This window comes from Scardinius erythrophthalmus (assembly GCF_964197995.2).
Source record: "Scardinius erythrophthalmus genome assembly, chromosome: 3".
NCBI classification, from domain to species: Eukaryota; Metazoa; Chordata; class Actinopteri; order Cypriniformes; family Leuciscidae; genus Scardinius; species Scardinius erythrophthalmus.
The window spans coordinates 16,583,501-16,603,573 of NC_138223.1; the positions used below are offsets into that span (position 1 = coordinate 16,583,501).

Here is a 20,073-nt window from a genome sequence, read left to right on the forward strand (position 1 = left end):
GACACATTACACTTTCAAGAAACTGAGACGCACGCGAAGAAGAGTTGTTGTGTTGTTAGTGGAAAAATGGCGTCGTCCATGGGCGGAATGTTCACTGGTCAGCAGCCGTCTGGATCTCATCCACCTACGGGTCCAGGCGGTCCAGGTCAGCCAGGGCTTCTCACAGGCCCTCCCGGTAATAGAGGGACAAATAACACTTTAGTAGATGAGCTGGAAGCTTCTTTCGAGGTGAGATCAAGAAAACTGCTGCTGCTAACATGCCAGTGAAAGTTTCGATGCAAATATACTAAGAGTGACTGTTTGTAGATAATTTGTAAACTGCTTATGCACGCATTGAATTTTTTAAAATATATTTAATATGACTATATTCTTGTTTTATATGTAATATATAATCACAAGTTGAATGCATTTAGTATAAATTAATTATTTGCTTAATTGTAGATCGAAACGGTGTCATTATTGTCAGTGGAGTTATTATATATGATCGGTGCTGTTATTAATTTATATTTTTGCTTTAAAAATGTTCTTTAATGTTTTTATTTCTCCCAGGCGTGTTTTGCATCTCTTGTCAGTCAAGACTATGTGAATGGAACCGACCAGGAAGAAATTCGGACTGGTAAAAATGTTTTGTATTCTTCTGTTGTTCCTTATAAAAATGACTGTAACCACTATGCTATGATATCAGATGGTAATTCCAGGGAATTTTAATAAATATATATTTCTAAAGGATTACCATTTATATATACCATATACTATAAGCTGCTTCAAAGAATTCCATGATATTTCCATAGTGCCATAATACCCATTGTATTACCATGTTTTGGACATGGCACTATGGAAATACCGTTTTGTACATTTATCTAAACTTAGCAGATTCTAACATTAGTTTAAAATGCATTCATATATACATTTTTAAGACACAACACCACAGATGAACAGGGATAAATTATTACTGATATCGCCATACTTTCCCAGTTGATTAATCATAGACCATTTTGTATTGCAAGTTTTCTGAAATATTATTTCGAATAAACACATTGAAGTGGAGATTTCTGACTCAATGAGAAAATATACAGATGCAAATAGATAGTGTAATTTGGATGTTTTCTTTCTGCTTATCTGAAAGAAGGCATGTTATGAAAGCAGAATAGCCCAAAATCTTGACCAGTGCATGAAAAATCAATGGTTTTACCTATAACGTCTTGCCATACTGATTTAGCCTGGTGTGTATTTCAGGGGTTGATCAGTGTATACAGAAGTTTCTGGATGTGGCCAGACAGACTGAATGTTTCTTTCTTCAGAAGAGACTACAGCTGTCTGTACAGAAACCAGAACAGGTGGAAAAAGAGGTAAACTTCTATTTTTTTTTTCTGCAGCATTGATAAAAATCCAACCGTACATTATTTAAACCAATACCACCTTATAACTTTTTACAGTTCCACTGTGACATTTGAAACACCGTATACTGTAGTTGAACTGTATGTGCTGTTTGGTCTTTCAGGATGCATCGGAACTGAAGAATGAACTCCAGAGGAAGGAGATGCTGATTCAGAAACACCTCGCTAAGATCCATCATTGGCAGCAGGTGTTGGAGGACATCAACGTCCAGCACAAGAAGCCCACAGAACTGCCACAAGGTCCACTGGCCTTCCTGGAGCAGGCCTCAGCAAACCTACCCGCTCCCATGAAACCAAACTGATGCATGTAGATCCAAAACCCTTTTCAGACTGTGTTCCAGGGGCCACTTTCTCTCTCCACCCAGAAAATTGGACAATAAAGCCATGTTGTAGACTCTGTCAGAGATGTGCGATGTGAAAACACGTTTCAAGAGCTACTAAAGGATGTTATCTCTCATGAGGGGCTTGTAAGTCTGCCAGTAGGTGGTCATTTTAAAGCACTCAAGTCTTTAACATTTAGTCATAAGCATACTTGAGTTGATTTTACGTACAGGTGTCGTGTAGAGGAACTATATTGACAAGAAACGGCTTCAGTTGGAGAGAATTAATTGGGCTAAAAGGTTTTTTTTTTTCACATTGTTCTTATTTTATTAAAACACCTTTTTTATAGTTTAAAATAAACATGTTTTGTCAAGCGAAAATTTAATTTATCTTTGGTCTTCCTGTATGTCCTAGCATGGCAGTCCAGCACTGTGCCTCCCTCTATAACATACTAGATCAATATAAGGACACTTAAATTATTTTCCAGCTACCCACAAATCCAGTAACTTTGCACTTGAATATTTATTTCCCTTTTAGTAAAGTAAAAAAAACGAAGGCCTTTGACACATTTTGGCAACATTAAAACAAATCAGCAATCAATTAATCATTAAATGGGTAAAAACCTGTAAATGACATGCTAAAATTTCACATTCTTTCATAAACTCAAAAGGAAATTTTCAATATAAATTATTTAGAAATTATATAAAAGAAAACAAAGCCTACTATTTAGACCATGAAGATTTTAACATGGTGATATTAATTACAATTTTCCCCCTATATGTTAATGTAATCTCATTGCGAATGTAAAATAAAATAAGGACGTGGAAAATTTGCTTAATTATCATAAAAATAGTCACCACCTTTTTAAAATAGGCTTCGTTGTCTATTGTCTTTATGCTATATAATTCCTGCTTTTATCCTGTGCAGTCAGATCCATCAGTATAATAAAAAACAACCATTACATGTACAACCATTACATGTGCAACCATTACATGTGCAAACATACAATGAAATGAGGTCCATTATAGTGTAAACATGACTTAAAAAAAGTGTGTTAATTCAAACAGAAGTAAAATATAGTGAGATATAATTGTGTAACTTCCCAATAACATTAACATAACATCTGTGCTAATATTGCTGTAACATTTCAAGTATTTTAGGACCATATCCCTCCCTAATATAAACGATATTTCTTCTTGATTTTGTTCAGATTGTTGTTATAGCTACGTAACCTGTATAAACCGCATAATAAATCTCTCATTTGCAGTATTCAAAATATTTAAAACAGCAGTGATTTTAAAATAAAAAAATATAATGTTAAAACGCTCCACCGAAGACTTTTTGTAGATTTCTCGCTCTTGTCTTAAAAGGTTTAAACCCTTGAAAACGCAGTCAATAATGCCCCGGATAGAACAAGACAGAAAGCAACGACGAGGACAATGTAATTTCGCCAACCCTGAGGGAAAGAGAGGAAGAGATGGGGAGTTCAATTCATTATAAAAGCAATAGACCGCAGGAGCAGAACTCATACACCAAACACACAAAGTATTTACCTTCACTTCTTTAAACACTACAACACCCCAAAGAGCAGCAATCAGTCCAGGAACCTGAAATGGAGCATTAAATATCAACGTTAACATTAAAATACAAATGTAAAAAGTAACCAAAAGATCCTTATGAGATCTGTCACTCACTGTGGTGATAATAGGGAAGCTCACTACAGCACTGAGGTAGTGGTTGGCCAGGAACCAGCAGCACGTGGCCACACCCCACATGATGCCAGAAAGGAATCCTACATGGAAAAAAACAGCAGAGGTATGAGGAAGAAAGATGATAAACAATTCAAAAGGAAGTGAAAATGAAACTCAAGTGATGGCGTTTACCTGGCAGGACTGCTTTTGGAAAAACTTGAGGTTTGTTTTTTTTGACGGCACAGTACAGGAGGAAATACACTGTACTCGTGAGGAAAATCCCACTATATTGTGCAAAGACGTAATCCAGATCTACACAAACAAAATGCATTATAGTTCATATTTAAGAATTGAGCCAATGCATATCATGAGGTAATCTGGATTTACCAAACTGGCTAGCCCCACTGTATGGGCTATTTGGATCATCTGCATGATTTTTAATGTATAGAACTGGAACAAATGATGACCCGTACAGTACTCCAGCGACGACAGCAAGACACGTTCCACTGAAAGACATAACATTCAAAGCTCTTTTTAAACAAACCGTTTAAGAATGCATTATTCTTATTAGATGCAGTATAAGCATGCAGATACTATAATAATTTAATAAAAAAATGTATTGCAGTTGATACTATTAGTCCAAAAAGTACATTTACTTTTTTTTGGGAATTTTTGATTCTGTACATCTAGATGCTGATGCTATATAATGTGAATTAAATTATTAATCCAATATGCAAGATAGAAGTGTGATGTTGTGTACATACACAATACGTTTGGTGAGTGGTCTTAATGCATCCACCCAGGAATCATCCGTTGACACCACAGATTCTGAGTTCACAGCCTTCAGATTAAATTGATGAAATCATTTAACTGAATAATTTAAAAAAGCAATTTTTAAAAATGTACGAAGCCTCTAAAGGGACAACATGGTGATGGAAAATATATTAAATGGGGGGGGGGGGGGGGTTACGCTTTTCTATTACCCCGAGAACAAAGAACGGTTTTACTAGCCAACGCAAAAAGTAATTAAAATGCTCTTGGGTTAATTTTCCCTAAGACACTTTGTGTTGATTTGCAAAAAGTTAGCGTTCTCCCGAGAAACTTTGCATTCGCTCAAAAAAAAAAAAAACAGATTACAGGCAAATGCAAAGTTTCTCTGGGAAACGCAAACGTTTTCCTTCCATCTCATATTTTTGTCCACCACCATGTTCCCTTAGGGGCTCCGTAAAAATGTCACAATTTTCAATGTATGTCAACGTACATGGTCTATTAGTAAAGGGGTTTCTTCAGATGTTGATGACCTTTGAACATCAGTCTTCACGAAGAAAAAAACAATGGCACTGTAAACATACAAAATTTAAAGGATTAAAAAGGGGGAGGAAAAAAAGAGAACAGACATTTTTTTTAAATAATATGACTTTAAAGTAACATCACATTCTGTTGCATACAAAAACGAAATAAATAATATGTATGCATCACATTTACCTAATTAAACAAAGACCTGCTCCACAGGAGTTCAGTACTGGTTTGGAAACAGTCTCAGCACCAATACCAAACCAGCCAAACCTAAAATCAGCAGCAAGAGTCAGTGTATGATAATGAAGAATATTAATAAAGTTCCTTATTTGGATTCTGAAAGCAGATTTTGCTTACCGTGAGCTGGCCCAACCCAAGAGCAAATTAAACGAAGCCCATATAAGAAGACCAAGACCAAGCCCAATAGTCTTTACGATAGGAACTACAGTTATATTACCTATAGAAAACACACGTAAACAATGACACAAACATGTGACACAACTGAATCATCACTGAAAAACATAAATGAGAAAGTTTTTCAAATATGACAGTAAAACTGGTTGGTGTATGTAATCACACAATCTATATCTCAAGCAGTAATGATCAAATGCTAAATTATAAAGGCATATTAAATAATTAGATGTTACCAGTAGCCCAGATGGCTCCTCCCACCATAACAAGAGGCCAAAATTTTGGACTGTTCAGAATGATGTTCACCACTAAGGAGACCGTCCATATAGCAGCACATAAAATCCACTGGAAAAACATACCTGCACAGTAGGGTGAACAGAAAATAAATGCAATATTATTGAGCACACTTTCTCTCTTCAGTGTTCAATTTCAACAACAACAACAACAACAACAACAACAAAAAAGTATTATATGTCCTCTATAGTGACATCGAGACCCAGTAATATTTTTAGCTGCCAAATTTCCCATACTTTTTGATAATAATTGGTTCCATTTTCTTTTTTTTTAAATGGGAACCATATTAATTAGTTTGATGTGTTCTCAACTGTTGGGGTCTTGTGGAAACACTACAGGTGAACCACTTAAATCTATCCACACATATATATATAATTCCATGAAATATGAGGCATTCTTATAAAACAATGGTATTACTCTGTTACAACATTTTTTTGCCTAGGACTCCCATAGTCCCTAGAATCAACACTGAAAACTCTACTGAATTTGGCACAAGTCCTTCAGTTACTTAGCATTATTAGCATACTTAGCAAATCTTAACATTTCGATGGAAAAAAATAGACAATTCTGTCATTATTGATTCACCCTTATGTTGTGTTAAACCTGTATGACTTTCCATCGAACACAAATAGATTGTTAGGGAATGACATCCTCAGCATCATTTTTGCCACACAATGAAAGGGAAAGATTATCTTTTTTGTGCTCCACAGAACAAACAAACTCAGATAGGTTTGATACTGAGGGTGAGTAAAAGGAAACATACTTTTAAATGTTGTCGAAACATTACTTGAAAGTCATTTCTGTTGACATTTAGTAACGTTACCATAAATATTTACAGTGACATGAAGAAAAGTCAGTTGAGAATCACTGAGCAAACGCATCAACAGGAAGACAAAACACACAATATAGTGTCAAAAAATAAGAAAAGCTTGACTAACCATCACCCGTATCTATCTTTTTCACTGGTACGAAGTTGCTCCCGAAAAAGACGGCGGCCACGGCGCAGGATATGAATCCATAAGTCAGATCAGACGAGTTGGTGCTGTTTGTGCTGTTGGACTCTTGCTGAAGGTGTACGGACGTGTCTGACAGCCCCTCTACTGCATCACAGTTAAATTACATTGTGTTTTACTCATTAAAGTTATCAGTTATTCAATGCAGAAATTACTTTTGTATTCTCTACCTGTGTCCAAGTGTTGCGCGGCGCCGGTGCAGAGCGCGCAGAAGAGCGAAATGATAAGCGCGGCCACGCGAGGATTCATGTTAGATTCACACGCAACAGCCTTCAAGCAACTGACAGATATTCATAAAACTACTTTCATGCGGAGATTGCAGGATGAATAATGTATTCCAAGCGAGAGCTGCTCAATGAATAAACGTGTGACTTCCGTGTCAGCTGACAGTCATGATCACATGATTGTAGACGCATCTTGAGCACGCTCGCTGAACAACACATATTTGAATATGATGATTACTGACATTTTCACTGTTAGTGGGTGGCGTTATTTGCTGACGGACGGTGGTTTGAAAAGGAGTGAAAAATAACTTCTTTGTTTTTTAGTTTAACAACGGGTTTATTGCTACTGCCGATTGTGCATTGTCATTAAGGAAATTATATTTTATTTAAGAACAATTCTTTGAAAAGTTAATACACTTTAAAAAGTGAATGTCATTTCATTCCAATAAAAGATGCGATGCTTGAATTGGTTTATATTTGTTTATTGCGCTCGCTTGCGCCCTCTTGTGGGCGTAAGAGAGAATACAGTACTTTTTTCCTCTAACGTTGTAGCCTATTGACTTTAGAATTCGAATGTAATTCGAGTTTTGCTAATATTTAAGAAAGAAATTCGAATGTAGCTTTTCAGCCGTTTTGACAGCCCTAATGCACGTGCCATCGCAATGACATCCTGACGCCACGTGTCTTTACAGGATTTTTACGGGATGTGTGCAACGCACTCACAGATTCCGGAAAATCACTGGCAGTGTGAATGAACCAAAATCAAACGATCCCGGAACAAATCATCCGTGTATTTTCCGGAATCTCTGTGTGAAAGGGGCTTAGTGATTATGTTAGTAGGAGTTATTTTAGATATCAACCCGCATATGGGATGGACATCAGTTATTTGAAGGAATAGAGTAAAACAACTTTATATTAACAAAACACATTCAAAAAGAGCCGAAACTGGAAGCAATGCAACCTGTTTAACAGAATGGATGTGTAACGTCTTGGTTACTTTGTGTCGATGTAGTGACACTAGGGGTCGCCCTTGTGAGCCACAAACACCTGATACTTCAGTTAGGGCCAGTGAAATTGGCATGTGGAATTTGCATGCCACTCCCCCGGACATATGGATATCAAATTAAGTGGCTTGCTCCACTCATTCAGGTTTGAGCTGAGGAGCAGAAGTATTATTGGAGGTATTATTGGAGTATTATTGGAGCAGAAGTATTATTAGGAGGGATTATTGGGTCAGATTTAAAACTAAAAGTCTAAAACTAAAAGTCTCAAACGAAAACTAAAAGTCTAAATTTGAAACTAAAAGTCTAAGTCGAAAACTAAAAGTCTAAGTCGAAAATGAATTTGGTATTTAAGATTGGGCATTTGGTATTTATATCCCTCTGCTGTCCATAAGATGCCTCTGCGCACCGGCCATTTCAAACCCAGCCTCCAGTATTTGGGCCACGCCTCCTTATTTGCATACACTCCTCAATCCTCAATCCAATGTCTTATTAGACATTCTCTGACTGTACTTTATAATGTGATAACATCAAATATATCTTCAATTATTATCATCAAATAACTATTATTATTATTATTATTATTATTAATAGTGAGCGCGCGCGCGCGGCCGGGGCTCTCTCTCTCTCTCTCTCTCTCTGCTCGTTCTTATATATGCCCTGTCAAGCGCGCCCTTGTTAAACTGGCATGCAAATGATAAACTTTCACTCTATGATGGTTAAACTGTGCAATTAATCCGATAATGATAGGAACCACCAGTTTAAAGAGCAACTTGCAGGTTAGAAGACCCAACAAGTCAATGTATAGAAAAATAATGTAGGAACTAGATTTTCTTTAAAAAAAAATTATAAATATGCTACAGTGGCTTCTGGAGTCGTTTTTGTGAGAAAATTTTACTTCCGCATCTGAAAATGGGCGTGACGGGCGAGAGTCGTGACGTAGCACGAGGGAGAGCGGTCGATTCACACAACAGGGAAATATGGATTGCAATGACATTTCGGACGCTGAGGAAATTGTTTACGGACCACAGCCATACAATTATGAGCCTGCTAGGCTGCCAAGAGAGCAGGGACAGGCCAGGATTAATGTTAGACAGAACATATTGGAACTTACAATAACAGAAACTAAGCTTTGATCAGGCGTTTGTCATGCTCATTAATATCCGCCCAGACTAACGTTACGTGATATAACTTAGCAGTTTCTCATGGAGAGACAGAGAGATATTTATTCATGATACATTTTTTGTTCCATAGGTGCTTGTGTGGGAAATGCGAGGCAATGTTTACAGCTGAGGAAAGTCAGTGTTACAGGGAGGTGGATGCATACTGGGCCTTAGTGGAAAATGCCAAACTTCCATGGTTGCAGTTAGTGTTACTACAGTAAAGCCATGGTGAATGTTGCTGATCTGTGGACACTGGATAGTTCGTTCATTCATTGCACAATGTTTATTCCTGGTTTTCACGTCAGCGCTGTTTGATTCGTTAATAACGGAGAAATGTGAATATTTCTCACTAGATCTCGCAGCGATGTTATTACTTCAGTGGCGAACTCTTTATTTACCTCGCAGTTAGGCTACAGTGTTGCTTGATCAGGCTCGCGCTGCACTGGTCCAAACTGATAAACGGTCCACACAAACACAATAACGAGTAACTGTTAGCTCAGTTTCGTTCCGCTTACATTGCGTTTGCCAGTTGATGTTGTGCTCGCGCCTACATCCGGCGGGAGAACCCGAAGATGCGTACACTGAAGGAACCGCACTAGCTCTGAGTCTCACCCGGTTCTTACTTCGGTATCCCATGTTGAACTCCTTCATATCGCCGGGACGATAATCATCCGATCTGAAGTGAACGCTACACACGACCGCGTTTTCCGAAGCCGACGCGGAAGAGAAATCCCGTCTCTTCACCTGCACAACCCGCACCCAGGCACAAAAGATAGCACCGTCCTTTTTCCTGTTAGGAAACCGGTGGACTCGATGTCCTGACAGGCTGGAGTTTTTGCAAGCTCCACAAACACATACATTTACCATGACGATGATAAATTGAAATACAAAAACTACTGAAAACACACTGTCTCACGACCGCTCTTACTGAATACCAACCTACTCTGCACTGAGCTGCGGCAGAGCACAGCACACGTCTCCCTCGTGTGACGTAAAATGACGCGATGTTGAAAAAAAAGCGGCTTGTACGAGCAGTCAAAGAAACGCTCACTTTATCTACTAAATTGGTGTCATTATGTCGTTTTAAAACATTTTAAATCCTGCATTATCTTTTCATATGGTATTTTCATACACGGTTATATATTCATTTAGATTTTTTTTTTACCTGCAAGTTGCTCTTTAAGCAGAAGTTGTGATAGACAGCACACAGGTAGGCTATAGTAATAAAGAAGCTGCTTGTCTCTTGCCACGGCTTTCACAATATCACTATGTACTGTGTACTGTTACAATAGATCTGCGCGCGCGAGCATTCAATATCAACAACCGTCAACAAGCTTCCCCGTACTTTTTGACAAGCGTCCTTGACAGGGCGGCCAGAGCTTCTATGCAGCTCAAGTCGGCGGCGTTGTGAACGTACAGTTACTGTGTCCTAACCTTGTTTTTTCTGAAGCGTTGCAAATATATATGTTTTTTTACTTGCCTAGGTTGAATTCCAATGTAGAATGCGGTCTGTTATTTCTTGATAACAGACCGCTGCGAAGTATAACACACCGTTGCCATGAAAAACAGAGCGTTGCTATGGACGCGGAATGGACTATTTTCTTTAGCGGAAGCAATACAATCGTTTTTAAATCAATAAACTCCTTTTTAGATCAATATTTTGTGTCAAATTATTTATTTATTTATTTTGTAGGTAGTAAATATATACTATATATTTATATAGTATATATAAATACTATAGGGGAGAGTGGGGTGATTTGTGCCAGGGGGGGAAGTAGTTCCACCCCTTGTTCTGGAAAACCATAGAATAATTTGGTCATGTGACCACATAATTTTGAAAAGCAATCAATTTTACTCATCCTCCAAAGAAGAGAGATACATGGCATGAGAGTTAAGCACATTTTAGTGCAAAAAACTGTTTTTTCCCTTTCAAAGTAAATTTTCTATGATTAAGGTTTTTTATTGTAGTGTCTGAACAATTATAGACAAGTTTGAAAACATTTCACACATGTTTTAGTGCTTTAGTAGGCTACACAGTGAGTCTATAGGCGGATCTTTTGTGACGTCATTGTTTATGTTTGCCGCGTTGCATCACGGGAATCGTGTGGCAGGAAACACCGCTAGATACCTGTAATTTGACTGTTTTGCACGTTTGGAGGAGGATTTAGAGAAGAGGATGGTTCACTCTTGCTGTGTGGTCGATTGTACGGCTCGTTGGGGGCCTGATAAAAAGTTTTTTCGAATTTCCTCCGAAAAGGATTGCGAAAAACGAAAGAAATGGTTGCGTGCAATTAGGCGATTGAACCTGGACGCTCCGAAGCCTGGATTCCTAACGTTACTGATCGAGTTTGTGAGGCTCATTTTGTTCATGGTAGGCCTACGTCTTAGTGATGTATTTATAGAAGATTGAATAAAATAAAAAATAATAAATAAAACTGAGTCATATGTTTTCGCGTTCTGATTCAGGTGTCCCAAACCGCGATCCACAGCACCCAGACTACCGTATTTTCCGCACTATAAGCAGAGGCGCACCTTCAATGAATGGCCTATTTTATAACTGTTTTCATATACAGGGCGCACCGGATTATAAAGCGCATAGAATAGAAGATACTGCAGTCAAATGTTTGACTGGGTTTGCGTTATGCAATGGTCACCAACCTTTTCAAGCTTATAAGATCACACCCAAGTCCAAATGTAAACCAAGATCTTCCACTTGCAAAAAAAATATGAAAAAAAAAACAAGTGGCTGAGCTGTAAAACCTTGTTTATACTCGACGCGTCCGCATGAGCGCGAAGGTAATAAAAAAAACTAATATCCGTCTGCTCGGGCAGATTCGGCTTAACAGCGCGCGCGCCCCCGCAGATGCACGACTTTGAGCCGAATCTGCCCGAGCAGACGGATATTAGTACATCTCATCATCACCCAGTTTGCGCGTCTAAATCAGTTGTATGGTCTGGTGTTCAGTCTAAAACAAAACAGTTGCGTCAAGTATAAATGCCTCGACTGTTTGGGGAGTTGCACGCACAGTCAGCGGAGATCTCATATGGGCTTTGAATAACTTCGATTTTGTCACCAATACAAATTTTGAGCTTCTCTCCAAACCTCCTCCGGTCTTCAGATGTTAAAGTGCTTATATATTGTGGATTTTGCCCGCTAACTCTCTTGAAAGTGCTCGTCGCGTCTTTACAGCCCGCAATACTGTTTGATTTGTTGCCACACAACCACTCGCGCATGCGTACAAAGATGTCAACAAAGATCCTCCTATAGAGTTAGCATGATGTTAGCTCTTAACTGCTGGATCATGCTAATTATTCAAACTTGTGGGGTGATTTGTGCCAAAGGGCATGGGGTAAGTTGTGCCAGATCCAGACCACCTAGAGACCTACATTCTCACAGGGGATAATCTTGAGAAGTGAGGAGATGGGCATGCCTCATCAGTGTTCGACTCAGGCCTGCCTGCTATTTGTTTAATTTAGCTAACACTGATTTCAGTTTTGAGTTTGCACTATGTTATTAAAGAGAAGTTTTATTCCGTTTTTAAGTGGCCTAAGTCACAATAGGATGTTTAGAAATTAGCTAATTAACTTTATTCTTATGTTACATAATTGACAGACCGCGTTCTGTCAACAGGAATCTATTGCCAAAGCCTTTTTGCCTGAAATGATTCACAAATATCATATATTGTGTTGCTATGGTGCTCTAAATGGTTGCTAGGGCGTAGCTTGATAGCTTCACAATGATCCTGAGAGACTGATTGGTCGTCTGAGTAAAATGAGCCCGCCCCCTTGTCTCTGTGACACTGTGATCCAGAGTTGTGTTCAATACAAAATCCCTATGCAATTGACCATAGTAGGAAAAACGCATGCTATGGTATTCCAGGGTGACAATATCTAAATGAACCTTAAATTAGTCATTTTGTATTGAATTTGTCTTGCTTTCATATAGCATACGGTTCATAACAGTAAAATGTTCTGTTTTACTTCAGAAAGCACTGGCACAATTTACCCCAACATATTTCCCCAAAAGGCACAACTTACCCCGCACCAGGGGCAAGTTGTGCCATGAGACCACTTTTTTCCCAAAAGCTATATTTCTGAAACTATTTATTTCAGATCCAAAGTTATTATTCTCAGGGATGCACAACATCCTAAAATATATGTACATCCTTAAGTTGAAGGCATTACTGTCATGGCCTCACTTTAAAGTCACTTTGAGTAAAAACTGGCACAACTCACCCCACTCTCCCCTATGCTTCGCGTCGGGGTCACGTTCAGCCTGTCGGGGTCGCTATACATTACATATAACGTTACATATATATATGTCGCCTCGCTATACTGTAGATCCTCGTTTTAGTTCTCCTTTTGTCCCAAAGTGTGCTTGCCATGGTCCATAATGTTTGAACGAAACAACAACAGCGTGAGCGAGTGTGCCGCTAAACATTACGCAGTTGTCCGACTCCACATCTGTCGCCATGGTTACTGTGGCAGTAGAGGTGGAAACCAGGGATAACGCGGATATTATGTCATTGACAGGTAAGTGACGGGCACTATTTAAAATTGTGAATTTCTCTGAATTTACAAACTCTTGGAAACATTTGGGATAATGTAAGTACATAATTGAATATTTCGATACAAGATTCTTACATATTGTATCTTTAATTTAGGGTTTTGTTTACATCTACAACAATTATCAACACACATTTGTGTTTTGAAGATACCAAAGTCTTATGAGTTTGGAACAACATGAGGGTGAGTAAATAATGACTGATTTTTCATTTAGTGCCTTTAGTGGGCGCCTATCACTTTAGTGATTCTTTAAACTTTTTTTTAAATACCACATAGGCTTAATGTCTCAACTATCATACAGATATTACTGAAATGGGTGTCCTGAGAAATCAGGCTAATTAAACAGCAAAAAAAAAAAAAAAAAAAAAAAAAACGAAACAATGTTAGGATGATTGTTGTCAGAAATCACATTGTTTAAGTGACGTTTGATAGGCTAAACACCACTCAATGTTTTACATCAAAAGTAAAAAAAAAAGTCTACAATTCATTATATGTTTTTAAAATATTATTTTAGAATTTTTCCATTAACCTTATTTAAAAGTGGTCAAACTACAAACACAAATCACAGATAATCTTGGTCACAAACAACACCCAACATAAGAATGAATAGGCCTAAGTGCCTCAGTGGCCTAATATTGATTGTTTGATGGGCCATGGGAACATCTGGATCCCAGTGCAGCTATTACAGTTAATAATGTCAGTTATTCTTTATTAGGCATTTGAATGTTAAATGGATACTAAATGAGAGATAAAGTCAGCATGAAATCGACGATTCTTATTTTTTATGGAATATTGCAGTATTTATTATAAATTAATTTTCTGTGCACATTATTGTTTTAAAATCCATGTGTTCCCATAATCTATAATCAAAATAACTTCACTGATGACTTGTTTACTGGCACAAGGGTGGGACAACCTGTCACTCACATGAGATCACAGCAATAGGAAACAACAACGATCCAATCAATTCCTGATTAACAAAATCAAGTCCCATCCCATTTTTGTTTTGTTTCAGAAGCCGTTTCACTCGGATACACGTCACAATAGGGAAGAAAATATCACAACTAAATCTATTCATCCTAAGGAGAGAATAACATGAGCAATACAAAATTATAGAACTGTTCATAGAAATATTGAAGTTAGTCTAGGTCCTGGGTAAGATTTGTGTGCGAATCATTTAGCGGAGAATATCTCAACTGTAATAGACTAATATGACCCCATAGAACAACGTGGGATGTGTGCCAAAATCTCTACCCGGGACGAAAGTCCTGAAAATGACCACAACCAGTGACACTATTATCACACTACAGGTGAATGGGACTTTTTTTTTTTCTTAATAGATATCCTCATACATTTCTACCAGTTTAATCTTCATATTAAGAGAAATAATTTTTGTATTACATTTTGTCTTAAAAATTAGGCAATATCTCATTAAATATGCGTAACGTTACATATAAACTTTTGAAGCTACAGATTTTCTGAGGTGATCACAATGTTTACAAAGACCATGTAGTGTAAGAATTCTGGTTTGATATTTTTAATTGTGTTTCTGTAGATGTTCAGTGTGGATGTCGTGTGTGTGTGTGTGTGTGGGGGGGGTGATTATTAATCAAGTTTTCATTTGATTAATAAAAACAAGCATTTGATTAATATACAGACATACAACCTTGCTATTATCATTGGAATGTTAACTTTACGACAGGTTTATTCCCTGTGTTGCTAGGTAAAACTTTCACCAGAGAGTCCAGGCATTCAGTGATATGATTTTTACAACTATTGCCTCCCTTGCATTTGCAGTACTTGTAACAACGGATACCAGCTACTCGACAGGGACACCCATTCTTGTGTGCACACTTGCCACACGAGCAGGGATCTGGCAAACCTTAAGGTTTTGAGATTATAATCTCAGGGACTAATAAACTACCCTTTCTTACAAAACCATAAGCATATGCAATTAAGATCGAGGTGGTGTCAGTAAATGGTGCTTGGACCCAAAGCTGCTGTTGATAATAGGCTCTTTGTATATGTTTTCTTGCATTAGTTTAGGTGTAAACGGTCCTCTCAAAGTCCATCTTAAAGGCATTACTATCGAACGCAGCAATGCACAGGTCGTCAAATGTCTCCATGTCCGTTGATGGTTTGAGATATTTGACCAAGAATGTTTCTGCCATTTGTATTGGACTCTCTGTTAGACAGAGACAAAAGTTGCAAACAAAAGTTGCCTTAAGGATGGCATGTCACTTTTCTATTTTTTAACCCCCATAATCCACAGAAAATTTTTAATTATTTAATTAAATCTTATCTCACCATGTTTCCCGCTGTAGCCCAGTCCAATGAAGTATTATCTACAGTGGGGAGAACAAGTATTTGATACACTGCCGATTTTGCAGGTTTTCCTACTTACAAAGCATGTAGAGGTCTGTCATTTTTATCATAGGTACACTTCAATTGTGAGAGACGGAATCTAAAACAAAAATCCAGAAAATAGCATTGTATGATTTTTAAATAAATAATTTGCATTTTATTGCATGACATAAGTATTGATCACCTACCAACCAGTAAGAATTCTGGTTCTCACAGACCAGTTAATTTTTCTTTAAGAAGCCCTCCTGTTCTCCACTCATTGACTGTATTAACTGCACATGTTTGAACTCGTTACTGTATAAAAGACACCTGTCCACACACTCAATCAAACAGTCTCCAACCTCTCCACAATGGCCAAGACCAGAGAGCTGTGTAAGGACATCAGGGATAAAATTGTAGACCTGCACAAGGCTGGGATGGGCTACAGGACAATAGGCAAGCAGCTTGGTGAGAATCTTCAATCAATTATTAGAAAATGGAAGAAGTTCAAGATGATGGTCAATCTCCTTCGGTCTGGGGCACCATGCAAGATCTCAACTCGTGGGGCATCAATGATCATGAGGAAGGTGAGGGATCAGCCCAGAACTACACGGCAGGACCTGGTCAATGACCTGAGGAGAGCTGGGACCACAGTCTCAAAGAAAACCATTAGTAACACACTACGCCGTCATGGATTTAAATCCTACAGCGCACGCAAGGTCCCCCTGCTCAAGCCAGCACAAGTCCAGGCCCGTCTGAAGTTTGCCAATGACCATCTGGATGATCCAGAGGAGGAATGGGAGAAGGTCATCTAGTCTGATGAGACAGAAATAGAGCTTTTTGGTCTAAACTCCACTCGCGTGTTTGGAGGAAGAAGGAGGAGTAGTACAACCCCAAGAACACCATCCCAACCGTGAAGCATGGAGGTGGAAACATCATTCTTTGGGGATGCTTTTCTGCAAAGGGGACAGAACAACTGCACCGTATTGAGGGGAGGATGGATGGGGCCATGTATCATTGAAGATGGGTAGTGGCTGGGTCTTCCAGCATGACAACGTCCTGAAACACAGAGCCAGGGCAACTAAGGAGTGGCTCCGTAAGAAGCATCTCAAGGTCCTGGAGTGGCCTAGCAGACAGACTTTTACATGCTTTTAAGTGGGAAAACCTGCAAAAACAGCAGTGTATCAAATACTTGTTCTCCCCACTGTATGTGACACTGGATGGATAAGTTGTTCTCTCACTCTCTCCAGATCTTTTGGAATTTTGTAAAATAAGGTTTTAAATATGAGTAATTGGTATGTACCAACTTATCTGTTCTTTGTGAGGAATAACTTAATGACATGAAGACACTGTAACTTCATCAACTATGTGAGCACAAGTTGTGATGTACTGGTGATGGCATTTTCCCCATTTTGCAAAAATAACAACAAAAACAAACACCTGTGACAAAACAAAAGTGACCTCAGGTCACTATGGCTGCCAAGTAAACTTTTGTTGAAAAAAAAAAAGTTTGAGGTGATGACGTGATGACAGCAATATTTAGAACAGGTAGGGAATGTAAGCTTTTAAAGTTTAGGTTAATACATAACTGGCAATTCCTGTATGTTGCTAGTTGTTTGTAATAGGTTAACAGTTTTTTAGCCATTTGCTTTATATCAAACCAGAATGCTTACACTCTTCTATGACCTTATAATTATGGTCATTGTGATCACCTCAGAAAATCTGTAGCTTCAAAAGTTTATATGTAACGTTACGCATATTTAATGAAATATTGCCTAATTTGCATAGTTTATTTTATTTTTAAGACAAAGTGTAATACAAAAATTATTTATCTTAATATGAAGATTAAACTGGTAGAAATGTATGAGGATATCTATTAAGGAAAAAAAAAGTCCCATTCACCTGTAGTGTGATAATATACACTATTTAGTGTCACTGGTTGTGGTCATTTTCAGGACTTTCGTCCCGGGTAGAGATTTTGGCACACATCCCACGTTGTTCTATGGGGTCATATTAGTCTATAACAGTTGAGATATTCTCCGCTAAATGAAGTGCATACAAATCTTACCCAGGACCTCTACTAAGTAGAAATTAGGATGTGTAGGTGAGACACTTTAAGACATCAGAAAGAGACAATAAATACATAGATATAAATAGAACTAACATGCAATGATACTACTAAAATGCACTATATTTTGTAGTCAAGTCAAGCGCTCAGAAAAAAAGTTCTAGATTTTGAAGGTGAAAAGGAATTCATCTGTTGTGATGCTCACCATTGATTTTGTGCCACTTTATGTTTGTGCCATGACACACAACTGACTCATTGATTGCAGATTTCTGAAGGGAACATAGATTTTACTTTGGGTGCACATCAAGTGACTATTATGTATGTACAGTGCCTTGAACCTTTATGCATGGATAAACTGGTGGCAAGTGGAGTGAGACAGTAGGAATGTTTACATGCACTATTTTTTGTCAATCTGATTCTGGATGAATCTAATTCGATTTCAGATTCTAAAAGTTCTGTTTATATTAATCATTAATTGGTTATTCAATTCACATATTTGTTTATGTGTGTAACATGTATTCCGAACAAAACTTCTACATCATCGGAATGCAAAATTCACTTTTATATGGTGTTTTCATCTAAATGTGTCTTTGCAGTGTGTGAACACAACCACCATACAATGAAAAACATCCATTCACTCCTTTCTTTTTAATCCTCAAAAAGCCTAAACACTGTCAATAATCAAGCCGTTTGGATTTTCAGAGCAATATGATGTCATATTGCTCATGCTCAGCTCACGACCGATGAGGACTGTCCCGTATTAGCATATTTCCGCCCTCAGCCATTTGTATATTGTCTGCCAAGGTAGCACTTTGGCTACGTTTACACGTGGCCGGCTATTTTCATAAATGGACATTTCACCCCTCTCCATTTTCAAAAATAACATTGTGCACACCTGTCAGTTTTCAGAAAAGGGTTAGTTTACACGAACCCGTGTATATGTCATCAAGAGCAGTGTAACGAGAAGCTCAAGCCCACGTTAGCCAATCAGAATCCCGAAAATAGTCACATACTGTGACGTTGGCTTCCTAAAACTCAGTTTTTAGAAAGAATCGTTTTCAGACGCGAATTCTCCGTTTGCGTGTAAACGAAGGGCACAAACGAAGGGAAATGTCTCCGTTTTTCAAAATAACCATGTACATGTAAACCGGCCTTTATGTGTCTTGTGTCAACACCCCCCACAGAAGAGAGGGGTGGGGTGAGCAGTTGCTCATTAACATTTAAAGAGACATGCACCGAAACGGGTCGCTGTGAACAGAGCTGTTTTTGAGGAGGTAAAAAGGGTGTTGAGGAATTTTAACCAAAAGTATGTTACAAACTTTACATGAAGACCCTAAAGAATCATACCAACTTGTTGAAAATGGGCATCCAATGACCCCTTTAAGCATATGTGCAGAACCACAACGATAATCGCTGGATCAACCATATGTTTTGGTAGCTAACATTGTACTAAAAATAGTCTAATTTCAGGGACTCTATTGAGCTGTTTGTTGATGGGACCAGGGCCCCTAGTGGTGTTAAAGAATCTGGGGCCCCATCTCTTGCCATATGTGCAGAGCGGCCCATGGGCTCTAGTATTCAGATCCTTTGGAAGACTAGGACTTCAAGACTTTGGAGGCCCTTGATAGTCTGAGGCCCCAAGGCACTAGCCTGGTCCATAATCCTGGATAGTGTTATTGTTGATGAGCATAGCTAAACTGCGATGGATTACCAAGCTGGCTGGGAAGATGGGGAGCTCTGTCTTGGCTTAGCTGAGCTGAAGGTCATGTTCATTCATTCAAGATCGTTGCAGCCCCTGTGGAATTGTCAGGCTGGAATGAGAGCAGAGCTGTGTATCAGTGCAGCAGAGGTATGAAAACCAATGTGCCTGGATGTAAGGTCCCAGCTGTGTATATTGAGAAGAGGACTGGACCCAGCACTGAACCCTGGGGTACCCCTATTAAATACAATATGCTTAATAACAAATAAAAACAGTGTGCTTAGATGCATTGTGTGCAATGAATACATGTTAAAATGTGCAATCATGCACGCAACCATGATTACAAACGGATACCTAAATGTACTAGTACTTGATACCTAAATTGATTTGATGCTAAATGTTAATTGGCTAAAACAGACTCAACTTTGTTTGGCAACAGGAGATTACTGATTTCTTATTGGCTGAGAAAAGTAATATGGAACTAGGCACAGCAAGAGGAAACTCAACTGCCGAGCTGCAGATGCTGTGCCAGTCTGTTTGCCTGGGAGCCCTGCCTGAAAAGAGAATGTGTGTGTGTGTGAGTGTG

The 20,073-nt window shown here is 38.4% G+C and overlaps 2 protein-coding genes across 2 annotated transcripts; one reads left to right on the forward strand and one right to left on the reverse strand.

The window, feature by feature from the left end:
* On the forward strand, window positions 1-2,058 carry med28 (mediator complex subunit 28). Its single transcript, XM_081362194.1, has 4 exons — window positions 1-228; window positions 550-616; window positions 1,237-1,349; window positions 1,502-2,058. Exons 1-4 carry the CDS (start codon window positions 67-69, stop codon window positions 1,697-1,699), a joined length of 540 nt encoding a protein of 179 aa, XP_081218320.1. The 5' UTR covers window positions 1-66; the 3' UTR covers window positions 1,700-2,058.
* On the reverse strand, window positions 2,030-6,848 carry tmem144a (transmembrane protein 144a). The gene is made up of 12 exons (XM_081362193.1): window positions 6,594-6,848; window positions 6,349-6,510; window positions 5,353-5,475; window positions 5,063-5,162; window positions 4,895-4,975; window positions 4,671-4,749; window positions 4,174-4,250; window positions 3,797-3,915; window positions 3,602-3,721; window positions 3,413-3,510; window positions 3,272-3,325; window positions 2,030-3,174 (listed from the first exon to the last, which is right to left on the reverse strand). Exons 1-12 carry the CDS (start codon window positions 6,670-6,672, stop codon window positions 3,091-3,093), a joined length of 1,176 nt encoding a protein of 391 aa, XP_081218319.1. The 5' UTR covers window positions 6,673-6,848; the 3' UTR covers window positions 2,030-3,090.
* Window positions 6,849-20,073: the final 13,225 nt, after the last annotated feature.

What these genes read in the sequence shown, in the direction of transcription:
- med28 (XM_081362194.1), top strand. Translation starts at nt 67, where the DNA reads ATGGCGTCGTCCATGGGCGGAATGTTCACTGGTCAGCAGCCGTCTGGA. An exon ending in CCAGGAAGAAATTCGGACTG is followed by an intron (nt 617 to 1,236) that starts GTAAAAATGTTT and finishes TGTGTATTTCAG; the next exon opens with GGGTTGATCAGTGTATACAG. An exon ending in CAGAACAGGTGGAAAAAGAG is followed by an intron (nt 1,350 to 1,501) that starts GTAAACTTCTAT and finishes TTGGTCTTTCAG; the next exon opens with GATGCATCGGAACTGAAGAA.
- tmem144a (XM_081362193.1), bottom strand. Translation starts at nt 6,672, where the DNA reads ATGAATCCTCGCGTGGCCGCGCTTATCATTTCGCTCTTCTGCGCGCTC. An exon ending in GCAGGTCTTTGTTTAATTAG is followed by an intron (nt 4,750 to 4,894) that starts GTAAATGTGATG and finishes GTATGTTTACAG; the next exon opens with TGCCATTGTTTTTTTCTTCG. An exon ending in TCCAAAAGCAGTCCTGCCAG is followed by an intron (nt 3,511 to 3,601) that starts GTAAACGCCATC and finishes TTTTCCATGTAG; the next exon opens with GATTCCTTTCTGGCATCATG.